At 38.0% G+C, this 24,182-nt stretch overlaps 1 protein-coding gene across 1 annotated transcript; it reads left to right on the forward strand.

Moving 5' to 3' along the window:
• Positions 1 to 541: 541 nt before the first annotated feature.
• Positions 542 to 23,612, forward strand: ppm1j (protein phosphatase, Mg2+/Mn2+ dependent, 1J). The gene is made up of 10 exons (XM_059329928.1): positions 542 to 1,067; positions 10,247 to 10,361; positions 12,817 to 13,146; positions 14,450 to 14,562; positions 14,861 to 14,945; positions 16,042 to 16,160; positions 16,889 to 16,952; positions 17,270 to 17,377; positions 20,560 to 20,711; positions 22,310 to 23,612. The coding sequence occupies exons 1-10, from the start codon at positions 805 to 807 to the stop codon at positions 22,455 to 22,457; spliced, it is 1,497 nt and encodes a 498-aa protein (XP_059185911.1). The 5' UTR covers positions 542 to 804; the 3' UTR covers positions 22,458 to 23,612.
• The last annotated feature ends 570 nt before the right edge of the window (positions 23,613 to 24,182 follow it).

The following is a 24,182-nucleotide window of genomic DNA, read 5'->3' on the forward strand; positions in this document are numbered from 1 at the left end:
TTACAAAGTGACCCAAATTGACTACAAAGAAATTGATATGGATTACATAGAGAGAGAGAGATGTATAAAACAACTACAAAGAGGCACAAAACGACCACAAAAAGGGGCAAATTACCACAGACACAAAAATAAGATCAAAATAACTTCAAAGTGACACAAAATAACTAGAAAGAGACACTAAATAACACACACACAGAGATGTCTAACGACTACAAAAAGACACTAAACAACCACAAAGTGTTTGTTGCTCCTGTGTTTATGAGGTGGTGGGGCATTTTGCACGTCCATGCCCTGGGGTTCATTGTCTCATAATGCATCACGTAGAGAGTAAATACACCTGAAATGCCTTGGACACAGCTAAATGAATGGTCATACATAGAAAACACATATCTTTGCACCCTATCTTCCTAAATGTGTCTAGGTTGACTTCCACATTGTAATCTGTGTATCCTGGTGAATAAACCAGCCTGTAAATGTGTGTTGATACATTTTTGGATGTGTATGATGTGTTCACGGCTGGCAGCACATCCCCGTGAAGCCCTGCCTTCTGAGATGAGTTATAGCCATCTGCCGGATTACAGCCAGTACGCAGCCAGTGAGAGCTTTATTCTGTTTGAATGAGGAAAACATCGCGTCTGGCTGCCTGAAAGCTCTCACATGGGGCCAAGGAAGGGGAAAAATCGCTTCCTGAAATGATCCTCGTCACTAGCTGCTGTATTGTTTGTTTGTTTTCCTCTCGAACGTAACATCGCATCGCGGGTTTTTTTTTTAATTTAGCCTATCTCGGATCTTTTCAGGGTGTCGATGATGATCAGCAAAGTTAAAAACGCGATGTCCACTCTGGTGGGAGGGATGATGCCGCACGGACACCACCACCACCACAACCATCACTCAGGTGGCGGCCAGACCTGCGGACCGGACAGCCTGCCGCCGCGCTTCCCCTACGGCCGGCCGGATTTCTTGGACCTCACCCCGGAGCTCCTGCAGTACTCCACCGAGCACGCATCGCGGCCGGTGCTCTCGTTAAAGAGAGACAGCAGGCTTCCGTGGCGGACGGGATACGCAGAGTGAGTGGCGTTCATTGACAAAATGTTAACATTAAAAAATCATTCACATCACGAAATATTACGATTTTCTTCTCCTGAGAAGTGTCAGGCCTGCGCTGCTGCAGCCTCAGCAGCTCTGAGAGCACTGCAGCAGCCAAATGATGGCCAACATGGCCTTTCTTTTTTCTTTCTTTTTTTTTGCTGCTATACACTTTCTACCTTCAGTCTCCTTCTCCTGTTAACGATATTTGGAGTAATTAGTCAACACGCTACCTATCATGGCACAGTTGCATTTGTGTTCAAAGATATTTGACTACAGGCTCCTCCTCAAGTAGATTTAAAGAGTAATGCTGCCATTGAGACACGACACAGAAGTGAAAGCAGGAAATGTCTACCTGCTCACGTTACGAACAAGCCTCCTGTGTGTGTTCTTACACTCACAACCTTTTGTGATATCTTAAAAATTCATAAAATCTATATTAGAAGTCAATTTCTTTGTATTTGTTATTCACAAAGAGCCTTTAAGGTGGTGTTTGTTTCATCTTTTCTCTTATGAGACCCTGGCCATTCATCTTTTTTTGTGAGCGTAGGTGCAGAACTCCACTCCTCATGTCCTTGGTTTTACTGCAGGTGCTTTTATACTCTAATACACCTGCAGTGCTCTCACAGGTAGAAACAAAGCAGCACCGTTTCATTCACACTATTGGCCAGGACTTGCTGGTTTTTGGGCGAATCCCTCTGAGGGAAAAACACTTTCAGACATTCCACTCTCCCAGAGGAGGAGGGGAGGTTGTGAAGGACTGATGTACAGTATGTGGGCTATACCACCCCTGCCTGTCCTCCTGGACTCAGTGTGCAGCAAACAAAAAAAACAAAAAAAAAAGGCTGACTCATGCAGAGTCTCAAGGGGACGAGATTTGTGACGACAACAGTCTCATAAGACTCAGAGAGAGGTCAAATGAGGATGCTGTCATGCATAAAGGGAGGTTAGTGTGTGGGAATGTGCAGCGTCATCAGTGCTGTCATCTGTATTCTGCCGCAAATTACTTTGATGCAAGTCGCTGAAAGTATAATCACAGCATTAGCAGTGCTGTTTACAACACAACCCTAATCGGCTGATCTGCTCATGCATCAGCGCAAAAATCCCAAAAGTCAACACTCATCAGTGTTTAATTATCCTATTGTGAGCAGATAGAACATAAATCAGCCACAAATGAATGTGAAACATCAGCAATTAAATAGATACTATACTGTTTTTTTCAGTGGGGTTGTATGAGGTTATCTATCCATACTTGGTATATTATCTACAGTAGATGACAGGCACACCCCCAGTTTGGAGAAGCAGGCAGGAGTAATGGCATAGAAGTAATGTAATGTACTGGTGTGGACCGGGGAAGCAGCAAATACACTTTATTCAGAATACTTTCAACACCACCAGATTCATTGACAAAAACAGTAATTTTACCTTGCAGAAAAAAAAGAGTTGCTCGTCTCCCGCTGCCTCGATTGGGTAGTTTGTTTGTGACTTTGGTGAATTTGAACTAACTCTTTAAAACACCAAAGTCACACAAAAACACAACTAACCTGCCGATTGAAGCAGCGAGACACCAGCAACTCCTGCATTCTGCGAGGTAAAATTACTGTTTTTGTCAATGGAGTCTGGTGGCTTTGAAGAGCTTTAAGAGCTGCAGTTTCTCTTGTGGAAACTTCAACAGAGCTGTATAAAGGCAAGGTAGAGCAATAAAAAAAAAATTAAAAAAAAATATGTATAACACTGAGACTGATATTGAGTTTTCTTTTAGGTGTTTTTTTTAAGGTGGCTATAATATGTTGCTTAGCTTCCATACCACTATTTTAAGACTTCATTGACATTCAGTTATACATAAAAATATGCACATTGAACGAAATTCTGTTGCATTGGCTCCAGTGTCTCTGGAATGTCAGATAAATAAATTATTAATATAAAATATAAAAATAGAATATTTATTTTCTACATAAGTGAAGCAGAAAGTGTTTTTGTACATAGACAATAGACATATAAAGAAAATGTAAAAATATGAAAATGAGTTCACAGTGCAGTGTTCCTGCCTGCTTCTGCAAACTGGGGGCATGCCGACCGCCACCTACTCTCGGTAATACACTGATATAAGAACCTTATACAACCCTTCTTCAATAAATCCAAACTATCCCTTTAACACTGGAAATAAGGGCTGTTGTCTAAAGTGAAGCATTAATGCCAAATGACTGCTGTAATCGGGGTGTAAAGGTTGTCCACTTGGACGATCAACGGCGGTGTTTGTTTGAGATTGATTGAGGAAGTTTATTTATTTACTCACACAGCTGGTGCGGCTCTGATAAGAACCGTCAAATAGTGTTAAATAAAGTGTGACGTGTTTGTGGACTGATCGAACCACAGATGATTAAACTGCGCCGCCTCACTTCAGATCAATCTGGCTGAAATTATAATCTTCACAGAGTTTATCTGATTTCAAGATTTATCTATTGGAGCATCTATCAGCGTCATTGCTTTGGTCCGGTGCTGCTCACTCCCCTTGTGCTCTAACGAGGGGGAACAATAACGGCCAAACAGTGGAGGTGGATGCAGTCCAGTTGGAGGCCGCCCTGCTGGCTTTTATTCAGACTCTCTGCAATTTACCCACTTTGATAACACTTAATTAGTGTCATGATGGTGTTAATGAGGATTCATGGCCATTGTTGTTGGGTTAGCCTGAGTAATTTTTGCTCTGTTTTCATGTGTGTTGCTTAAAAACTTTGAACGACGTCTGGTTTCAAATGGAGTTATCAATTCAAAATCTGTCTGCTGTTTGTAGCACAGTGCAGGTTTAGAAAGCTGGAGATAATGAGTCTAATTGATGCTGTAACGCTGCTGTACAACATCGTGTCAGCACAAACATGTGAGTGCACTTACCGTAAGCCACTCAGAGTGCTTTTGTCAAATAGCTATTTAATACAATTTAATACGGAGGCAAGCTTCCAGGCCCTGACACTGAGATCATGAGAGAGCGTGAGGAGGCAAAAACTCATTTTGGAAATGTTTTCATCGATATTTTCTCTTATTTCAAGCCAAGATATACACATTTTAATAACTTATTCTATATATATATATCATCTAGAACTGCAAATGTCATTATTTTTGTCCATGGTACAATGATGCTATGTGATTTTATTAATGATGCATGAATAAACTGCTGTTAGGGGAGCTCGAAAGTACAAGAAGAAATCTCTCTGTGCAAGCAAGTAAAGGATGACTTTTTAACAAAATCATTTCATGTTAAATATGATTTGCACATAATTTTTTTGCTTAAGTGATGCAGTGAAAATTAAATCTCTCCTGTGACACTTTTCACTGAAGGTGCAAGAAGTCTCCAGTTAAAACAGCTAAAATTGATTTTGTTTTAATAACAATGTACTAAATTATAATGTGAAAGCAATGTGTGATGTGAAAGGTGTAGCTCATAGTGATAAACCTATAAAGAACTATCATATGCACCTGCAGCTCCCATCAAATGTATAGAGTATACAGTGAGTTTCAGCTCATTGTTAAGCTGTCAGACCCAACAACAACTCTAACCATATGACCACATATCTAGTTTGTTTCCTCAAATACGAGCCACAGAATTGTTTTCAAAGATCAGGGCCTGTACAGGTAGCAGAAGATTTAACATCCTCATACCTAAATGTAACAGTCACCATTTTAAACCTGTCCATAATGTGGTGGAATGATTGCAGTTTGGTTTATGCAAAAAAAAGTAATTGTTAAAGGTTCAGGAAAAAAGTACAGTTCACTCTCTTTGCTCTCATAGTGCTGTTCTCAGAGAAAAAACTCCAAAAACCAACCATCCATGACTCCAAATAACTGATAATATTTCTCTGTAACTGCAGATTGTATAAACAGATGACAGATTTTCAACATATTTGCTATATTAACTATATTAAGCTAATACTATGTCAGTATTTTGCTGCAAAGTGGTAAAAAAATGTTGCTGCAGGATGTTTTTTTATTGATCACAATAGAATTGTTAAGAAAAGCAGATTGTATTAAGGCTTTAAGAAAGTTTGGATAAGTTAATGTCATACAAATATAATTAACTTTACTTTTAAGCATTACAAAGAACATTTATCAATCAAGTGCCCTTAATGTGGTGGAATTATTTTGGTAGTTTGGTTAGGTTTAGGCAACAAAACTACTCACTTAAGGTTCGGGGAAAAAGTACAGTTAACTCTCTCATAGTGTTCTCATAGAAAAAGCTCCAAAAAACAACCGTACATGACTTCAAATGACTAATAATATTTCTCCGTAACTGCAGAATGTCTAAATAGTCGACTGATTTTCAACATATTCAGTATATTAACTGAAAAGCTGATACTATGTCAGCAAACTCTTTGCTGCAAAGCGGGCAAAAAATGTTACTGCAGGATTTTTATTTTTTTTTAACACAATAGTGACAAGAGAAGCAGATTGTAGTCAAACTTTGAGAAAGTGGACAAGTTAATGATATAGAAATATAATTTACTTTATACTGCTATGTAATTCAAAGCATGATCACAAGCCACATCTTTTTTATGTAGATTTTTCAATTATTACAAAGAAAATTTATCAACCAAGTACCCTTAATGTGGTGGAATGATTGCAGTTTGGTTTAGGCAACAAAACTACTCGCTAAAGGTTCGGGGGGAAAGTAGAGTTCACTCTCTTTGCTCTCAGAGTGCTGTTCTCGGAGAAAAAGCTTCAAAAACAAGCTGTACATGACTCCAAATGACTGATAACATTTCTCCATAAGTGCAGAATGTATTGATAGTCGACTGGTTTTCAACATGTGAGCCATATTAACTGAAAAGCTGATACGATGTCTGTGTTGTGTTCAAACTTTTTGCTGCAAAGTGGCCAAAAATAGGTGACTGCGGGATGTTTTTTTTTATTAATCACAATAGAAGTGATATGAAAAGCATATTATATTTAAGCTTTAAGAAAAGTTTGGATAAGTTAATGTCATAAAAATATAATTGACTTTACTGCCATATATGTCAATACAATTATCACAATAAATTATGATCTTTTTTATCTTTTTTAACCTAGATTTTTATTGATTTTTTTAAGCATTATGAAGAACATTTATCAACCAAGTGCCCTTACATTCTCAGAGATTATAAAAAAATAAAATAACAATACAATAAATGGGTAAAATAATAATAATAATGTGACTTCATCTTTCGTCTAGAGCCACACCTTTATACAAACGTTCACAGCTCTCATACTGAAACTTTTCTGTGTCCAGATCCTGAACGGATGGTGAGACACATTTAACAAGTTGCAGCATGTTTTAATTGCAGCACCTGCATTATGTCCTAAACATTATCCAGTACTGCAGCACCTATTATTACTGTGTAGGGGATTTGTGATTGTCAGGTTTTCATTTCAGCATTGCAGCTTGTGCCTCACAAACATGACGAGCAACTTCCTCTCCCTTTAAAGGAATTCAGAGTATGACTGCACTCTGTCTAACACGCTGCGGACGTAGACTTTGTGCAGACCTGCAGTTGTTTGTTTAGCTGCTCACGTCAAGCCTCTTACCTGGAGCAACATATTTCAACAGCAACCGTTTCATCATTTTTTCTCACATTCAGTTTGTCAAAAATCCTCTGAAACAGTCTCAGTTCTCAAATGTGTGAGCAGAGGGATTAAATACACACCTACAGGCCAGACAAACAGGTACATAGTTTTTTATTTGAATACTTTCAACATCTCAAGAATCTAAAAATAATTTATCTGAGGTGTTTGTGTTTTCTGTGCACCACTGATCTGCCTCTGATTAACCCCCAAAACCTCACATCAGCCCTTCTTGAGTTGCAGAGGTCGACAAGATACGAGGTATCTACGAGATACGCATTGCAACACATTTTTAGCACAGCCTCACAAGTTCCCACAAACCTTGTTCCTGCAAGAAGATTAATTGCACCACAAACCTCTTCATCACATTTATGACGCTGAACAGACTGGCAGCCGCAATCAGAGAATTCACTGGAAACGCTCCACTTCCTCTTTTGAACTTTCCTTGCAAAATACACCGCTCAGTAGGAGGGTTCACACATAGTTTTGGTTAGTTTGCAGTCACAAGTTGTGGAAACATATGACCGAAACGCAGATATGCTTAAGAGTTAAAGTCACATTATAGGAAGCTCCTGTTTTAGAGTCACATCCTCCCACGCTACCGACATTATGTGCAATTATAGCTCATTGAGTGCATGTGACTGCTGTCAAAGCACAGAATAATTGCTGATTCTTCACTGGGGGAGTAGTGAAACTTTATTACACTGTAGAAATGTAGTAAGAAAACATTTACTTTCATATTCAACCTAGTCTTTTCTCAAAACAAGATCAATTATTTATGGTTTTATTCAGAGTTTGTCAATGTGAAAGTATAATAACTAGCTAATATTTCCACTAGTATGAGGTTTTACTTTACATGTTTCACTTAACTTAATAAAATATGTTTTATTAAAAGGTCACAGTGTGAAATTTTCTCAAGAAGAAGTTTTAAAAAGTTTTAAAAGAGAGATTCTGGTGTTTTTTTCTCCATACTGTAAGCCTCCCGTGGGTAAAGCATCCAATAACAGAAAATACAAAATATATAATCTGGAGGGCAACTTTTAGTCTTTGCAGAAAGTTAAGACGACAATCATGCGACTTTAAATTCTTCCCTGTCATTAGTCCTAATGTAGGGAGCGCTGTGCAGGACACTGTGCAGCCTGCCTGCTGCTTTCAACTGATTAGACAGTGAAAGGGCTTTTTATAATCCAGATTTGGGCAGCAGTTGCATTTTTTTTGCCTCATTTCTGCAGCTCTGTGATATCAGAGCTTCTGGCCCAACAGCGACCATTTTCTGCAATGATTGTAATCAGCTGAACTATTTGCAGAGCGAGGGGGGTCAGAGGTCTTATTTTGATGATATTTTTATTCTGGGTTTCTCTCCTCTCTCGCGTTTGACCGTCCAGTTTTTTTTCCCTCTCACTAACCTCCCTTTCATTTTCATTTTTGCGCTCTTTTCCTTCCCTCGGATGATCCCTGCAGTAAGTGATAAATGACTGATCCCTCCTCTGCAGAAGTTTCTGAGGGAATCTTAATGACAATACTTGAGTTACGCAATAGGCATTATGCCGTATTATCCAGCTAATGTGGCATTTATCTATAATTGAAACTGAAGATGTTATGTAATATACCAGCATGCCGTCCAAACTGCAGCCTTTCCAAGTCTGCCTAATGTGGCAGCTTAAAGGACCGAGCCGGGGGATGATTGTGTCCTGCAGCCCGTTTTAGAGATGGCGTATACTTTACCATTTTGCAAAACATGCTTTACAACATGTTTTAGATTTTTGTATGCAGCCGTTCATTTCATTAACCTCAAAACAGTACAAAGAACAATTACATTCTTGAAAGGTGCTTAAATTGTGTAATCTATTAGAGTTAAGGTCAAGTCTGCATTATGTTTTGGTGCTGAAAGATTATCATTGCATTATAAGCAGTTACAGCTGCATTAATCATTCTTTTTACATTAACAATGGATGAAAGTACTATAAGTAATGTTAAAGGTGTTTCTTGTAGTTACAGACCCATAGAAAATTATCACCTGACTCAGTTCCCTTCAGCTCTACGGAGCTTTATAGCATCTTTCATCTTATTTTTTTGCTTTTACAGCCCACAGCATCCTTGTTTTGCGTCACATTTATGGCTCTCATCAACCTTATTTCCAAACACCAAAGGTGCAACTATTAAATCTCCTAAAATCAAGGTCTGTTATGGCAGACTAGAGAACCCAGGTGCAGAAGCAGAGGGTGAAGCAGAGAGTGGGGCAAAAAGTTCTTTGTTTTAACCAAAGTGTTCAGCTGCAGGGATCCAGTGCAGTGAAAGAGAGAAAGAGAGAGCCTGGAGATGGAGCAGGAAACAATGGTAGCAGGTGGTCCGAAGATGGGAGCAGGAAACCAGGCTGGAGGAACTGTAGAATTGCAGAAAGAAAAACATAATCTTCTGATAGCAAAAATCTTCAGTTGGCTTGATGATGACTGGCTATGTGGAGGAGTCAGGACTGCAGCTTAATACTGGAGCTGATTGTAATGCCTGGCAGCTAACAACCTGGCTCCCACACACCTGTCTCCACTCCTGCAATTAAACACACACAAACACACTGGCTGTATCTCAATGTCAAGGAAGGGTCCTCAAACGGCTGAGTCCTTCTTTTGCCCAAATTCCAAGGATGCATGTGTGTATCCCCCGTGCGCCCCGTGTACCCATAAGGCCTTGCCCACACCGATCTACCGGGAGATTTAAAAATGACTTAAAGAAGACTTAATGCATAAACAACTGGCAGAATATTTAGCTGAAAGATAATAAATGTCATCTTAATACATTGCCAGTTAAGTTAATTGATGCCATCTCAGTCATTATTAATTGTCAATTTATATGCGTCAGATGATGTACTATGTGCAAATTACACGTAGCCATGCCATTCAGAAAGTTATACATTTGTTTACTGTGTTAACAGGGACCGACAGCTATTATCCGTTATTGTTATTTATAAATTACTGTTATTGTACTGTACTGTAAAATAAAATTTAGGGCACAGAGACAGACAGACAGACAGACAGATAGACAGACACAAAGGGGTGGAAGGGGAAAGGAGACTGAGAGCTATAGGAGGCTATGACAAGGTCCATCCAAATATTTTTTTGATGTGAAATGCCTTTAAAAGTGTGATGAGATTGTTTTGTGCATGCACAGATTTAAATATGCAACTGTTGCTATTTGTTACTTGTTTGTTACATAGAGCTACTTAGTTTGGCGGCCACTGTTTTCTCCAGCTTCAGCACTCTTTCCACTGCTGTTCTGCATCGGTTCCTCCAGCAAACACTGCTGCAGCACACACCCGGAGAGCTGATGCTACTAGAGTATGAAACAGTGCATTACTCTAAAGCTATTATCCTCCGCAGGCATCAACTCATAATAAAAACACTTAATCCCTCCCACAAGTTCCCTCTGGGACATGACAGCATCCTGCCCCACTTTTTTTCCCCACTCTTCAACTCTCTCCATATTTCTGGCTGCTATTATATTTTCATATGGTTAGAGGTAGCAGACGTTATAAATCATCACACTGCAGGCTCACCTTCCTCCCTTTCTCCATCAGGGTGATCAATGCGGGGAAGAGCATGCTGAATGAGGACCAGGGCTCTTGTGAGAAGCTGTTCATCAAGAAGCCGAGCGGCAAACACCGCAACTCTTCTATGCTGGAGGACAACGGGGTGAGTGCACGGGCAGACTCCCAGACATCAGAGTCAGTGCACAAGGGATAAAATGTCTCCAATAAACAATGAGTGATAATGTCTTTAAATCTGACCTGAGTGTACTGAAGGCTTCCGAGGTATTTTGAACAAGCAGGAGTGCATTAAAGTTATAATTGCATCACTGCAGGCAGTGTAGTTATCTGATTCCCGATAGTGGCATCTTCGTTTCCTGTTTGGTATTGATGCATTCACCTCCAGTCCCAGTGAGAATTTTTCACTATGTTAACTATTATCCAGTGTTTCTGATGCATCCCTGACTGTTCCTTGTCTCCCCTTGTTATGAAGCGAAGAATAGTAAGGAACAAGTCCCAGTGGTTAGAAAATATCAAAGATAAGCATTTTTTTTTGTTGTAAGAAGATTTAACTGATCTCAAAGTCCCAAAAAGAAGACTTAAAGCCAATTCAAAACACCTTAAAGTACTACTTCGGTGCGGCCAAAGAGTAAGAAATCTTTCAGTTTATTGCTTTGGTTGTCAGCCCTGCAACTTTACTATTGTCATTCACCTTCACAGTCTCTCAGTAGCTGCTCTTCTCAGGGATAAAGCTCTACTAGCCCACTGTACACGACCAGTCTCAGTACCAAACAGCAGGCTGACACAATTAGCAACCTGCGGGTGAACATAGTGGAACATTTGGCAGCTAAAGGCCGGATATTTCAATCAGGCACTCGGAGAAGCTAAATGGAGAGTGAGTAATGGCCTTACATTGTATTGTTGAGGGCCACAAACACACACAAACAGAACTCTAAATCAATGCTAATGTTGTCTTAATTGCAGAATGTATAAATAGGCAACTATATCAACTGAAAAGATGATCCAAAAGTTGCCCAAAAAAAATCTGTTTTTGCAGGTTTAAAGTGTGAGATCTAGCTGAGCATAGAGGTTTTGCAATCAAGTTGAAAATGTTTTGATCGATTAGTTGATAAATTGGTCGTTTTGGTCTTAGTCAACTCATATTTCCTCAGTTTCTTTGTCATTTTTTATGCTTTTATCACACTGAATGACTTTATTCCAAGAAGAGAGCACATCTCTGGGAAACACAGTATTCAAAGTGGTTCTTTTGCACAATCCTTTGTGCAGAAACTCAGCTTTACAGCTGTGTTGAATAAATCAACTAATCAATTAGTGGACAAAACCACATGCCTGTAAGATGACTGTAAGGTTTATTGTAGCTGCAGAAAGCCCTGCTCATTTATCCCAGAGATTCATTTTCTTAACGTAATAAGAAATGTGCACATACACACACAGTTTGCTTCTCAGCCGTCCTGTAATGTTTGTAAACACGTTTCTCTCCAGTTTAATATGCACACACACACATTCTCGTCCTCCATTTGGTGTAAATGAATTACATCATCGCTCGTTGCACCCCTCCCCCATATGAGCCGAGCATCAGAGCGCTAAGCAGATGTCTCGTGCCTGTTCATCTGTTAGTTAGTCAGTCAGGCCAACTCTGCATGTAAACATGCCTGAAAACACAAAGGTGGCAACGCCTTTTCAGCCATTGCATCATGGGAGATCTGCAGAAGCTCTGCCATGAGACGTTTTCTCCTGACGTCTCTTCATCTCTTGAGGTCCCGTTAGGATGGATCACTTTATTTTCACTTTAGGTTAATATTCACTTGATATTCTTGTTTTCTGCACACAACTTTTAGACTTGAACTGTGCCATTTTCATGGTGGAAAATAAAGAAACTAGATTTTGGTGTCTTGCCAACTTTCCCATAACAGTATAATCTAGATTTGCCGCAACTGTGGTTCAGTAAGACCTGAAATGGAAGAAGCATATTGCTTAGCATTAAAAATGTGACCAGCTGCAGACCCGGAGCCTGTAAACCCTCACAAATCTGTGCCTTCTGCTCAGAGTTGTAATCTCATGGGACATTTTTAAACCACAACCACTGTAATTTTTACTTCTATATAATATTTATATCACTCTTACTATTTTATAACTTTTATCTCTGTTTACATCCGACCACATTAGGCCTATAATAGGCCTTTTGTATTTTTTCTATATTAAATATGTCATATACCACTTATATATTTATATTTATATATATTTATTCATTGATGTTCATACTACTACATACAACAACTTTATCTAACCTATTTAGCATGCTAAAATATATTTTCTCCAATGTGCAGCATCTGTAAAAATGCAAAGTACTTTCAGGAAAACAAACAAACAAACCCAAAAAATGATTTATAATAAATGCCAAATATCAAACATGTATGTATATAATGTGTAAATGTGTAATGTTTAACTAAATGTTTATATTCTTTATTCTGTCTACCATATCTATGTGTCTGTACCTTGAGCTGCTGTGACAACTAAATTTCCCCACTGCGGGATAAAAAAAAATAAGAAATACTGAATCTTATTTTATAAATTTTTTCTTAACATGATTTTTTTTTTAGGATGGAACAGGAATCCCCATGCACTTCTGGGGCGTGTTTGACGGACATGCAGGTTCTGGAGCCGCCATCATGGCCTCCAAGCTCCTTCACCGCCTCATCAGAGACCGTTTGGGAGAAATCTGCCACCTGCTGGAGAACCCCAGCAGCGCTCCTCCCATCTGCCTGGCCAAGAACGGCAGCCCGTACCAGGCGGACACCAAGAAGGGGGCTGAAAAGGACAATGAGGATCCAGACGCCGTCACCGACTCCTCGGTGCGCTTTCACATGGAGAAGGTTGTCAGTTTGGAGAGCCTGGTGATGGGAGTCATAGAGACCGCCTTCTCACAGATGGTGAGCAGATGATCAAACTAACAAACTATGTGAAAAAAGCACTTTGCATGTTTCAATCTGCAGGAGGTATTTATGCACATTCTTATCCTCTGACAGCAAAAACACTTTAGACCACAGGTTTACTAACTTAGCTGTTCTGTTATAGTTTGTTCAGCAAAGGGAGAAAGAGAAATATTGAATCTAACTTTCTCTCACAACCTTTTTGGCCATTTAGGTTGTTATAAACGTTGGTACAGACATCGGTAGTTCTCACAGGAAGATACATCTAGGTGCATTGCCATCATATTTGGTACAGAGTACAGACATTCATGTTCCCCTCAGGTTTAATTGTTAAAAGTTTGTTGATCTCTTATTTGTTCCTTTAGCGCCCTCATCAGGCTAAAATGTCACTTTGTCCAGTCCTAGATTATGACCAAATGCCGTCAAAACAACTGACATTCTGATCAGCCTAAGCTGTACTTAGTGTTTACTACTAATTAAAGAAGATGTCAGCATGCTGACATGTTAAACTAAAAGTGAACATTGTAACATGGAGGCTGTGAGCTATACTGCAGCCAGCCACCAGGGGGCGAATAAGACGTTTTGGCTTCACTTTAGGGGAGCTGACCTATGTCAATCTATATGTACAGTCTATACTGCAGACTGCAAAAAATGTGCCAGTACCCTGATTCAGCTAATTCATGACATAATGTGTCTTGGATATATTTATATTTTTATGTATATCTTGTAGGTGTGACCATGAAAAGTCGACTATTCAGGCGGTAAAATGTGGTTATGAAACAAAGGATCATTCCATTCAGATTGGAGTGCTTAATGTGTTATTTTACATAGAGTTGCTTGGTTTCTATCAATAAATCCTCATTTATTGCCTGTTTTATATAAATATCAGCCTATAAGTAAAACAGTTGTTAAAAGTTGTAAAAAGTTAGAAGTAAGGGTACTCTTGTGGACAAAAATCTGAAGTGCCAGTTCTCAGTACTGGTGAAAAACTGTCCCATTTCAGTCACTGTGGATAAGTTTCCAAACTTAAATTGTGCAAATAGGCCGAATCTGTCAGTAAACTCAAAGTGGTGCTCCCTCTGATGCAACTACTGTCTGCTTAAGACGCCACTGATAATAACCCACAGAATATGTTATGTGTTCAAAAGCCTCCTTGTGTCTCTCCATCGTTCTGTTTGGATTATGAATATTTATGGAGAAAATAATGAGCTGTTCAGGATGACGAGAGGCAAATTGAGCTCTTAAACCGCTGAGGTTTCGTGGCCTTTTGTTTTCACTCTCATTCTTCCCTTTTTATTTTTAGGATGACCTAATTGAAAAGGAGAAAACATCCTATGCCATCTCTGGTGGGTGTTGTGCCTTAGCTGCCATGCATTTAATGGGGAAGCTCTACGTGGCCAATGCTGGAGATAGCAGGTGAGAGAAACTTTCTGCTGCAGACCACAGGATGAAATCTGTGTAATTTAACTCTCGCTCACTGTGCAGCGTATGGAGCGCTGCACTCCTGGGAAATCTCCTCAGACATGGTGGTTTCTTGTGCCCCCTGGGGTTCACTTTGCATATTGCAGCATTATGTAGCCGTCTCCTACCAACAAACACTCTTTCTGAACAACCTACTCATATGAGCTGTTTGCATAACACAACAAAAAATGTGTATTTTTTTCCCCTGTGTAAACCCTCACGCCTGCCTCTCCTGCCTCTTTTCTCTCTGCAGGGCCATAATCATACGAAATAATGAAGTTATTCCCATGACGAATGAATTCACACCTGAGTCAGAGAGGCAGCGGCTACAGTATCTGGTATTTTTCTGTCCTCTATGTTTCAAATGCAATTATTGTACTGACAGATACATGAACTAAATGTAACTTAACTGACTGTTCAAGGGGATTTCATAATCTTTTTAAGTGCATAGCTAGCTGTTTAATAGTGGGGCAGATAAGCAAATTATTTATTTATTTATTTTTTATGATTAGAGCATGACATTTTTTGCATATAATCTAAATACCCAAAGGTTGTATTTTAGATGTGGAGGAAGTTTGCATTTGACCTGTGGTGACATTGAGAGGTCATTAGCCTCAGTATTGCATATTTTTTGCCCCATCACTCTGCATTATAACCATGTATATCTTTGCTTTGCAAAATTGCTACTTTTTTTCTAAACTTTTTTCTGCCTCAGCCATAGTCCTGTAACAAAATTTAGTTGAAAATGGTAAATCTAATATGAAGGTTTTTTTCTGATTTTGGGTGGGTTCCCCGCTTTGTGAATATTTAAAATATTAAATATGTATATTATAGTAGAATTTAAAATATATCTTGCAGAAGTTCTCTGCAATCAATTTGTATTACGAGCATATAAATACAATATAATTGATGTTTACCACTTTTATGCCTGCAACAAGGTAAACAAAATTGGAATTTAACAGCCTGAAATTTGTTGCCTTCTGCCCAGTACCAGGGACCAAATCTGAAATGCCTCGACACCTGAAAATAAACTTCATGGTCTATAGAAACCACGAAGAAAGTTAAATGCTTTAGTCATAAAATGCACAAAACCTTATACCATACCAACCATATATGAGCTTACCCGCTCAAGGGTACAATAAAACCTGTTTATCTTTACCAGGAAATCCTGTGTTGCGCTGATATATATTCTGATGTTCATTGGTTGGTTTTAGTAGCAGGTTGTAGTTCTGAGTCACAGAGTGGGTGGATGATGTTTGCTGCTATAATAAGGAACTGTTTTGTGCCTTCAGTATGCAGCGTACTGTACTGCAGGTCTTCTGTTACACATTCAGTCTTACGGCTCTTCCTTCACAGTCGTGAAACACATTTAAGCATTTGAGTGATTTATTCTGTAGTTTAACGTGACCTGACCCGTTTCGTGTGTCACTGCAGGGCTTCCTGAGGCCGGAGCTCCTGGGTAATGAGTTCACTCACATTGAGTTCCCTCGTAGGATCCAGCACAGCGAGCTGGGGAAGAAGATGCTCTACAGAGACCACACCATGACTGGATGGTAAATGTGGAGATACTGTTTTAATCACATGTCTGACTCTTAATCACTTTTCATGAACACTTCACTCTGTTTGCGGTAGAGCTGCTCAATTAATGTGAAAAATCACCATCACAATGATTTTGGTCAGTTTAACACGATTACTTACTGACTTTGCAATTACAATGTCATTATTTTACCAAAGAAAATGTCTTTTAGATAGTGGATTTTCATTCACTTTTAAGTTGTTCAGCCGAAAGAGCAAATAAAAATTAAATGCAAAATAAATTTTAAAAATTAGAGAAATAACTTAATTTATACAAGACAAAATGAGAGCATTATTGTGAAACAGAATGTGGCACAATAATTGTTTAGTCTCTATCTTGTTTTCATAATGATTTGAAGCCAAAATGATAATAAATTCAGCAACTAATAATGATTTTAATTATAATTTAATCTGCCAATTATTCTCTAAATTCATTAATTATTTGTTCAGTTTATAAATATCACAAAGCTTCGGAAAGCTTCACAGCTCAAGTTGATTTCAGTTTAAAACCCTAAATATACATTTTACAGTGTTAAAAAAACTTTAAAAAGCAGCAAATATTAACATTTGAAAAGCTAGAAACTGTGAATTGTTGCCGTTTATTCTTTAAAAATGATTTAAACTATTAAAAAACAATTTAATTTAATGAAATACCATCGTGTTTCAGTCATTTATATCTGAGATCTGTTTGTTTTTGTTGTTTTAGGGCCTATAAGACGATCGTTGAGGATGATCTGAAGTTCCCTCTGATATATGGAGAGGGGAAAAAGGTAAGAAAAACCCAATATATCTTACTCAATGCAAAGATTCTCAAAAGCTGATATCTTTTGTCTCTGCAGAATAATTAAATTATGTAGCATTCCTACTCATCCAAGTCATTTGTTAAACTCTTCAGCCCTGGAAATCAGACCTGGACAAACATTTTCATTATTGTCTGAGAGAACATGGTCTTCACTTAATAATCCCTCTTAAGTGGATTTTCTGAGAACTGAATCAGATCCCAAACCAATAACCCACATTACTGTGTGTGTGTGTGTGTGTGTGTGTGTGTGTGTGTGTGTGTGTGTGTGTGTGTTGTTAAACACAGGCACGTGTCATGGCAACAATCGGAGTGACCCGTGGGCTGGGAGATCATGACCTGAAGGTGTACAACTCCAACATTTACATCAAGCCCTTCCTGTCCTGCGTCCCTGAGGTGAGTCGAATCAATCAAATCAAATCAAAATTACTTTATTTATCCCCAAGGGGAAATTCCGTTAGTCTGGCTTGAATCTCTTCAAGAATGAGACAGCCTGATGGCTGTAGGAGCGAAGGATCTTTTGTGAGAGAGAGGAGCCGTCCACTGCTGTTTTTTTGGTCCATAAAGGTTTTGTGTAGCGGATGATCTGGGTATTTCAGGATGGCCTCCAACATCTTGACAGTGCATCTCTCCACCACCTCCTCCACTGTGTCCAACCTGGCTCCAACCACAGAACCAGCTCTTTAGACCAGTCTGTCCAACCTCCTTCATCTCTGTGTCTGATGCTGCCTCAAATGTCCCGCTGGCTGACAGAGTTGTTACTTTAGCCACACTGGAGCCTTGAGGATACATTTGAGCAGCTTTTGGGCTCTGGGAGTCAGGGAGGGTAGAGCGGGTGGACCCAAGTGCAGGAAACTGGAACTTGAAGACATGAGTTTTATTCTAAGACTAAACTGAAAACCAGGACTTATACAAACTAAACCAATGAGGAGATAAAGGGCAGGTGAGGAGTACGAGGTAGTGAGGCAGGCAGGGAGCTGCCTGGCAGGTAAACTACTAGCCTGTTGACACTTAACACTTGTTAAAATGCTTCTTGGGCGAGTGGATCACAAGTGGACAGACAGGACACTTCGCTGTTTATACCCGTGTGTATCATGTGTCTCCAAGAGAGTCCAGATGACCACTTGTGTGCAGATTTCATTACTACTACTACTACACTTCCACTAGAAGGTGAAATTGCCTCACACACATCAACAACTCCACTCACTAGTTGCTATCTTTCTAGCAATGCCCTCATAAACGTCTCACTTTCGATATGAGTCACCAAGTTTTCTCAGACCGAATCTTTCACTCAAATCGACCTAACCACATACATCACTGCTCCTCTCCATTTTTATGACCGTTGGCACGCTGTCATCAAAACTACCACCACACGGCTGCATTGATGACATGCTTTCCTATACCTACTTGTTCGGGGACACATCAGCATTTAAACTACAAAATATATGTGGTAAAATGTGCCCTAGACCGTCTCGGCAAGTGGTTTGAGTGATCCGATCACAATGCTTTTTTGATCCTGTTCACACTTGTATTTAGCGCTGAGCACTTGTGACCCGATCGCCCAAGACGCATTTTAAATCCAAGTGTAAACAGCATCTAAAGGAGCAGGGAAGGACTAATGAAATAGATATGGAGCAGCGGTGTAGATAGGCCAAGGAGGGAAGGCAGCCTCTTGATAACAGACGGATTAAAACTTTAGGAATTTAGGAAACAAGACAACAAAGAAATGCACATTAAACTCAAACAGTTTCAAACGAGGACAGAATCATGACTCAGGGCTGCACTTTAACAGCTGTTGCTATTTTGCAGACTAAGATATGGTGCAAAGACAGATTAATTTAACGCAGTAGTTATTATTTTCACCTTTATTTAAAGCTAATTTACATAAGTTCAGGTCAAGAGGAAGATGTGAAATGAGGCTCTGCGGTACAGGTCGGTTACAGCACTGTATATATTATGTGACAGCCTTTATGTCCAAAACACATTTCCCTGAGGGACAAGTAAAGTGTTCTTAAGTCTTGAATCTTAAACAGGAAAGAGGAAACAAACTTGAACAAGCATGGGAACTGAGTGGTCTGTATATTGTCTGGCTGTACAGTTTTGTGTCCATATTGTGACATGGGAAAGGTCTCGCCATTATTCCTCAGGGAAAACATCAGTTTTCCATAACAACTTCAGTTATTTAAGTGTATGTGCTTCTGTATACTTCTGTTATCAAACCAAGATTAAAAAACATTAAAAAAACACAGAAATAGGTCACTTGTTTCTGTGCAAAGACTCTTTTCATCACATGCTCCATCAGTTTTCAGATGATTCTTAAATTGTTCTGATTATGTGCAAAAACTATGATAAATGTTTTTGTAATCTCCATCAAGGAATCAAAGAATCACTGACTTATAAATATCAAAATAAGATAAGATATGACTATTTATCCCGCAGTGGGGAAATTTTGTTGTCACAGCAGCTCATGACACAGGCACATAGATATAGAAGACAGAATAAGAATATTAAAAAAATAAGACATGCATACATTCTATACACATTATATACATATATTTCTGCTATTTGGCATTCATTATTAATATATATTTTTTGTGTTTGTTTGTTTTCCTGAAAGTACTTTGCATTTTTACAGAAAATATACTATAACATGTTAAATAGGTTAAATAGGTTGTTGCATGTAGTAGTATGAACATGAGTATATTGTTGCTGTTCAGATCAGATTCCTTTTTCAGTTTATTAAAACATAAAATGCACAGGGCCATTATAAATGCAGCCATTAGAACCTTTTAACCTCAAGTGAAGTTACAAGTGCACACATCCTTTTTTCGGTTTCTTGCCATCGTCACACTTCTTTTTTGTTTTTGTTTTCTGGAGTTAAAAATACTCTGTTGTTAGACTTTATTTCTCATTTCCTGTTCAAGCACTTACAGGAATGTTATCAGGCCTGTCTTTCTTGCCTTATCTTCCATATCACTCACTTGTTTTGCAAGATACTTTAAATAAGTGCCTCAACTTAATGTCAAACAATATGAATAAACATGAGCAGCTTTAATACTGTACATGGAGGTTGTGTCAGCATACATTTGCTAATCTTCCAGCACAGAACACACAAGAACAAAATGTTCTTCTGTATGGAAAAAAACCTTTACAGCACGATATTCTGTCTTTCTCTGTTGCTGCTCCCAGCCTTTGGAACAATTTACCTTTGTACATCAGGCAGGCCTCCTCACTGTTCGCTTTTAAAAGAAATCTTAAAACCCATTTTTATTCACTGGCTTTTAACTCAACATGAGCCTTTGCTCTGTTTTATTTTTTGTTTTTATTTGTTCTTTGCGGTTTTTTAAAATTAAGATTCATTTTAAAATTGAGATTAATTTTAAAACCCACTTTTATTTACTGTTTTTTACCCAGCATGAGACTCGCTTTGTTTTAGTTGTTTTTGCTTGTTCTTTGTTTTTATTGGTTTTATTGTTGGTCTGTCCTGCCATGTACAGCACTTTGTATCAGCTAGCTCTGTCTTAAAGGGCTCTATAAATAAAATTTATTTGATAAGATTTGATTTCTTTCTGTCGTAGGTGAAGGTCTATAACGCGGATGAACACAAACACGGCCCAGACGACGTCTTGGTCATGGGAACAGATGGATTGTGGGACGTAACGACGGACAGGGAAGTGGCAGATGCTGTGTCAGCTTACTTATCCTGCTGCGACCCCTCTGATCCCATGAGGTATGCACAATAATCCTTTACGTTAGGCTTTTGTTCCGGCTGGATGTCTCGTCATGTGCCATCTGAACATGCAGCTTCATAAACCCTGTATTAGCAGTTCTCAGCTTCTCCACTAGGTGGTGGCAGATAGTTGTGCTTACAGTAAGTAAAAGAGAAGTTATGATTTCACCTGGGAGACACTTCATGGCCCATTATGTCATTTGTAAACATAGTGACAAGCAAATATAGGGACATTTTAATGTTTGTGTTAAAGGGAAGTTCATTTTTTAAGTTATACTTAAGTTTGTTTCTTTATTTGCAAAGAAATGTCATAGATTGAGTAAATAAAAATACAATACATGTACAGGCGAGGTAGAAATCCATTACAGGCTTATCTAAAAATAAAAATAAAAACTCATCTAAAAGAGATTAAAATATATGAATAAATATGTATAAATGAAAATAGCGTAATAAAATAACAAATAATAAAAAGTGAAAGTAAAGGCACTGAAATCATATATTTAATAACTGCTGCACAAAAAGCCATCTTTATTTTGCCTCACATATTTACATGAGTGAATATGATTCTGTATCTTGTGTGTGTGTTTGTGCTCGTCTTAAATTATAATGGATCACACTATTGTAAGGACTGTTTTCCTGTCAGACCTTTTTAATAGTAGTACATTATTTCTTTGGTGAGGTAGAATCCCACTACGGGCTCATAAAAAAATAAATAATAAAAAAAACTCACCTAAAAGAGATAGTTAAAATGTATATACACACATATGTAAATAAAATAGATACAATGATAGATAGAAAGATACAAAAAATAGATACAATGCACTGAAATAATTTGTTTAGTGAATGCTGGACAAAAATATATCTTTATTTTGTAATTTCTGTTTTCCTGGCAGATTTTTTTGATTCTAGTATCTTCATTTGCAAATTCAAAAGAAAAGCCATATAATAAGTAAATAAAAAATAAAATGCATGTTCAGTCGAGGTAGAAACCCACTAAGGGCTTATCTAAAAAAAAAAAACCTCAGCTAAAAGAACATATTTTCAGATTTTTTTAAATACTAGCAGTTTATTTAATTATTCATTTGCACATTTAAAATAAAAGTCATAGAATTAGTAAAAAATAAATAAAATATATATAAATAGAAGAAGAAATAGATTTAAAAAAATAATGTGCACATACATATGCATCCACATATACATAAAAATAGATCAATTAAATTAAGATAAATAAGAATTCAATTGTAAAAACAAATTGAATTTTATAAAGAATATTATATTCAGATTTTTTATAGCAGTATTTTATTCATGTATTTATGTATTTGCACATTTAAAAGAAAAATCATAGAATAAGTCAATTAAAATAAGAGTTTTGAAATATATATAAATATAAGTAAAAAATAGGTTAAATAAATAAATAAATACATAAATAAAAATAACCGTTTGTGACTGTTGGACAAAAAGCCACTTTTATTTTGACATATTTACATGACTGAATATGAATCTATATTTAACACATGTGTTTGTGCTCCTCTTAAATTATAGCCTCACACATAATCTCATCATAATGACTGTTTTGCTGCCCTCGGTGTGTTATGCAGGTACACTCTGGCCGCCCAGGACTTGCTGATGAGGTCACGAGGCGTGCTGAAGGAGCGCGGCTGGCGGTTACCCAACGAGAGACTGGGCTCGGGCGATGACATCACCGTGTTTGTCATCCCGCTGGCCGGGCAGGAGTCAGAGACATGACAAGGCGTCGCAGCGACCGCTGTGACGCTTTAGGGTCCTCTCCACGGTCCCTCCAGCCTCCCTAAAGCCCCGGACGGACCGGACGGGGCAGCGGGAGAAGAAAACACCTTTATCATCGGGAAGCCTCGGGCCTGAGCAGCACCTTCATCAACCCAGACTGGACCCAGACTTCAACCCAACCCAGGAAACCCCATATCATCCAGCTGGTCTCAGTAACAAAATATCTCCAGTGACATTATAAGAGAAGTCACACTCGTCCTCCCAGACCTGCTGTTTGTGACGGTTGCCAGTGAGAATTAAACCCCCCGTAGTGTTTTCTGTTTCCTGTTTATGTTCAAGACTGGACCGCGACTCAATCCTTTGGATGGATTCTTCATTTTCATGTCATGCCCTGAATGTGACTCCTTTTGTACAAAAAAAAAAAAGAAGAAAAAAGAATAAGGCCTCTTGCAGTTTCACAATCATATAATTTAGAGCTGATTGCAGTAAAGAATGTGAGGAAACCAAAGATGCTGTTATGGCATAAGGATGGGATCTGTACAATTAAATAAAAACATAAAAGACTGAGAGAAAAAAAATCCTTAGATTCATGTCTGTACATTAAAAGATGCATGTGGGAAGTTAATTAAAAAAACAGTGGAATGGACCTTTTTTTAGCACTGGACTCAAACAGAATCAGTCTGTTCTGATTTACTTCCTGTGTTAATAACGAACGAATGAATGACGACACGAAAAGCACTTAAAGACTGTTGCACACGCTCTGTGGTAGCCTGTTGATTTGTGATTCACTGAATGTGCTCATATATATATATATATATATATATATATATATATACAGATGCATCTCAATAAATTGAATTGTGATGGAAAAGTCAGTTTCTAGTAGTTCAAGTCAAATAGCACCAACCAAATATTGAGTCATATAGATGGACATACTTTTCAGAGACCAACATTTCCATATTGAACATACTTTTTAAAATTGGTCTTTTGTAATATCCAAATTTTTAAACACTGAATTTTAGGTCTTTATTAAATGTAATTATAATCATAATTAGAAGAAATTAAATGAATTAAGACATGCAATGTTTTATACTGTGTGTAATGGATCTATAAAATGTGTTATTTTCACTTTTGGAATTGAATTACTGACATAAATGAACTTTTCTATGATATTCAAATTTTATGAGATGCACCTGTATTTGTTTTATGTTTTTGCCATTACAATAAAGAGAACAGAGGCTTTCACTTGTGTTCAAGAACTTGACAAAAAAGTTTCATTTGTTTAATTTAACCACATCTTTTAAAGCCCTGAGGAGAAACAACCCGTTCTCTGTAAATGTCTCGGTATAGTAAGATGTGATAAACTTCACACATATGCCTTATTAAGAGATGAAGATGAGTTGTTTTTTTCTTCAGATGCACTAAATTTGATCATAGTAGAGGAACATTGTATGCCCTTAAATGTACCGTATACCTCTTTTGTACCATTTTTGTTTTTATGTCATGTTGTTATTTAGATTATCCATATATATTTTTGAAGACGACTTTGGCTGTATCAGAAGTTTTATTTTTATGTTTTTATCCATTAATTGCTCGTTTAGAGAGATGCTGTGTCCTAGAATGTGAGGTGGAAGGATAATATGTACCAGCTTAGAAATAAATCAGATTTTTCCCATTTGCTTTGAACTTGTTTTATTTATTTTCTCAGACTCGTGTATTACTCAA

The sequence above is a fragment of the Centropristis striata genome, chromosome 3 (assembly GCF_030273125.1).
Source record: "Centropristis striata isolate RG_2023a ecotype Rhode Island chromosome 3, C.striata_1.0, whole genome shotgun sequence".
NCBI lineage: Eukaryota > Metazoa > Chordata > Actinopteri > Perciformes > Serranidae > Centropristis > Centropristis striata.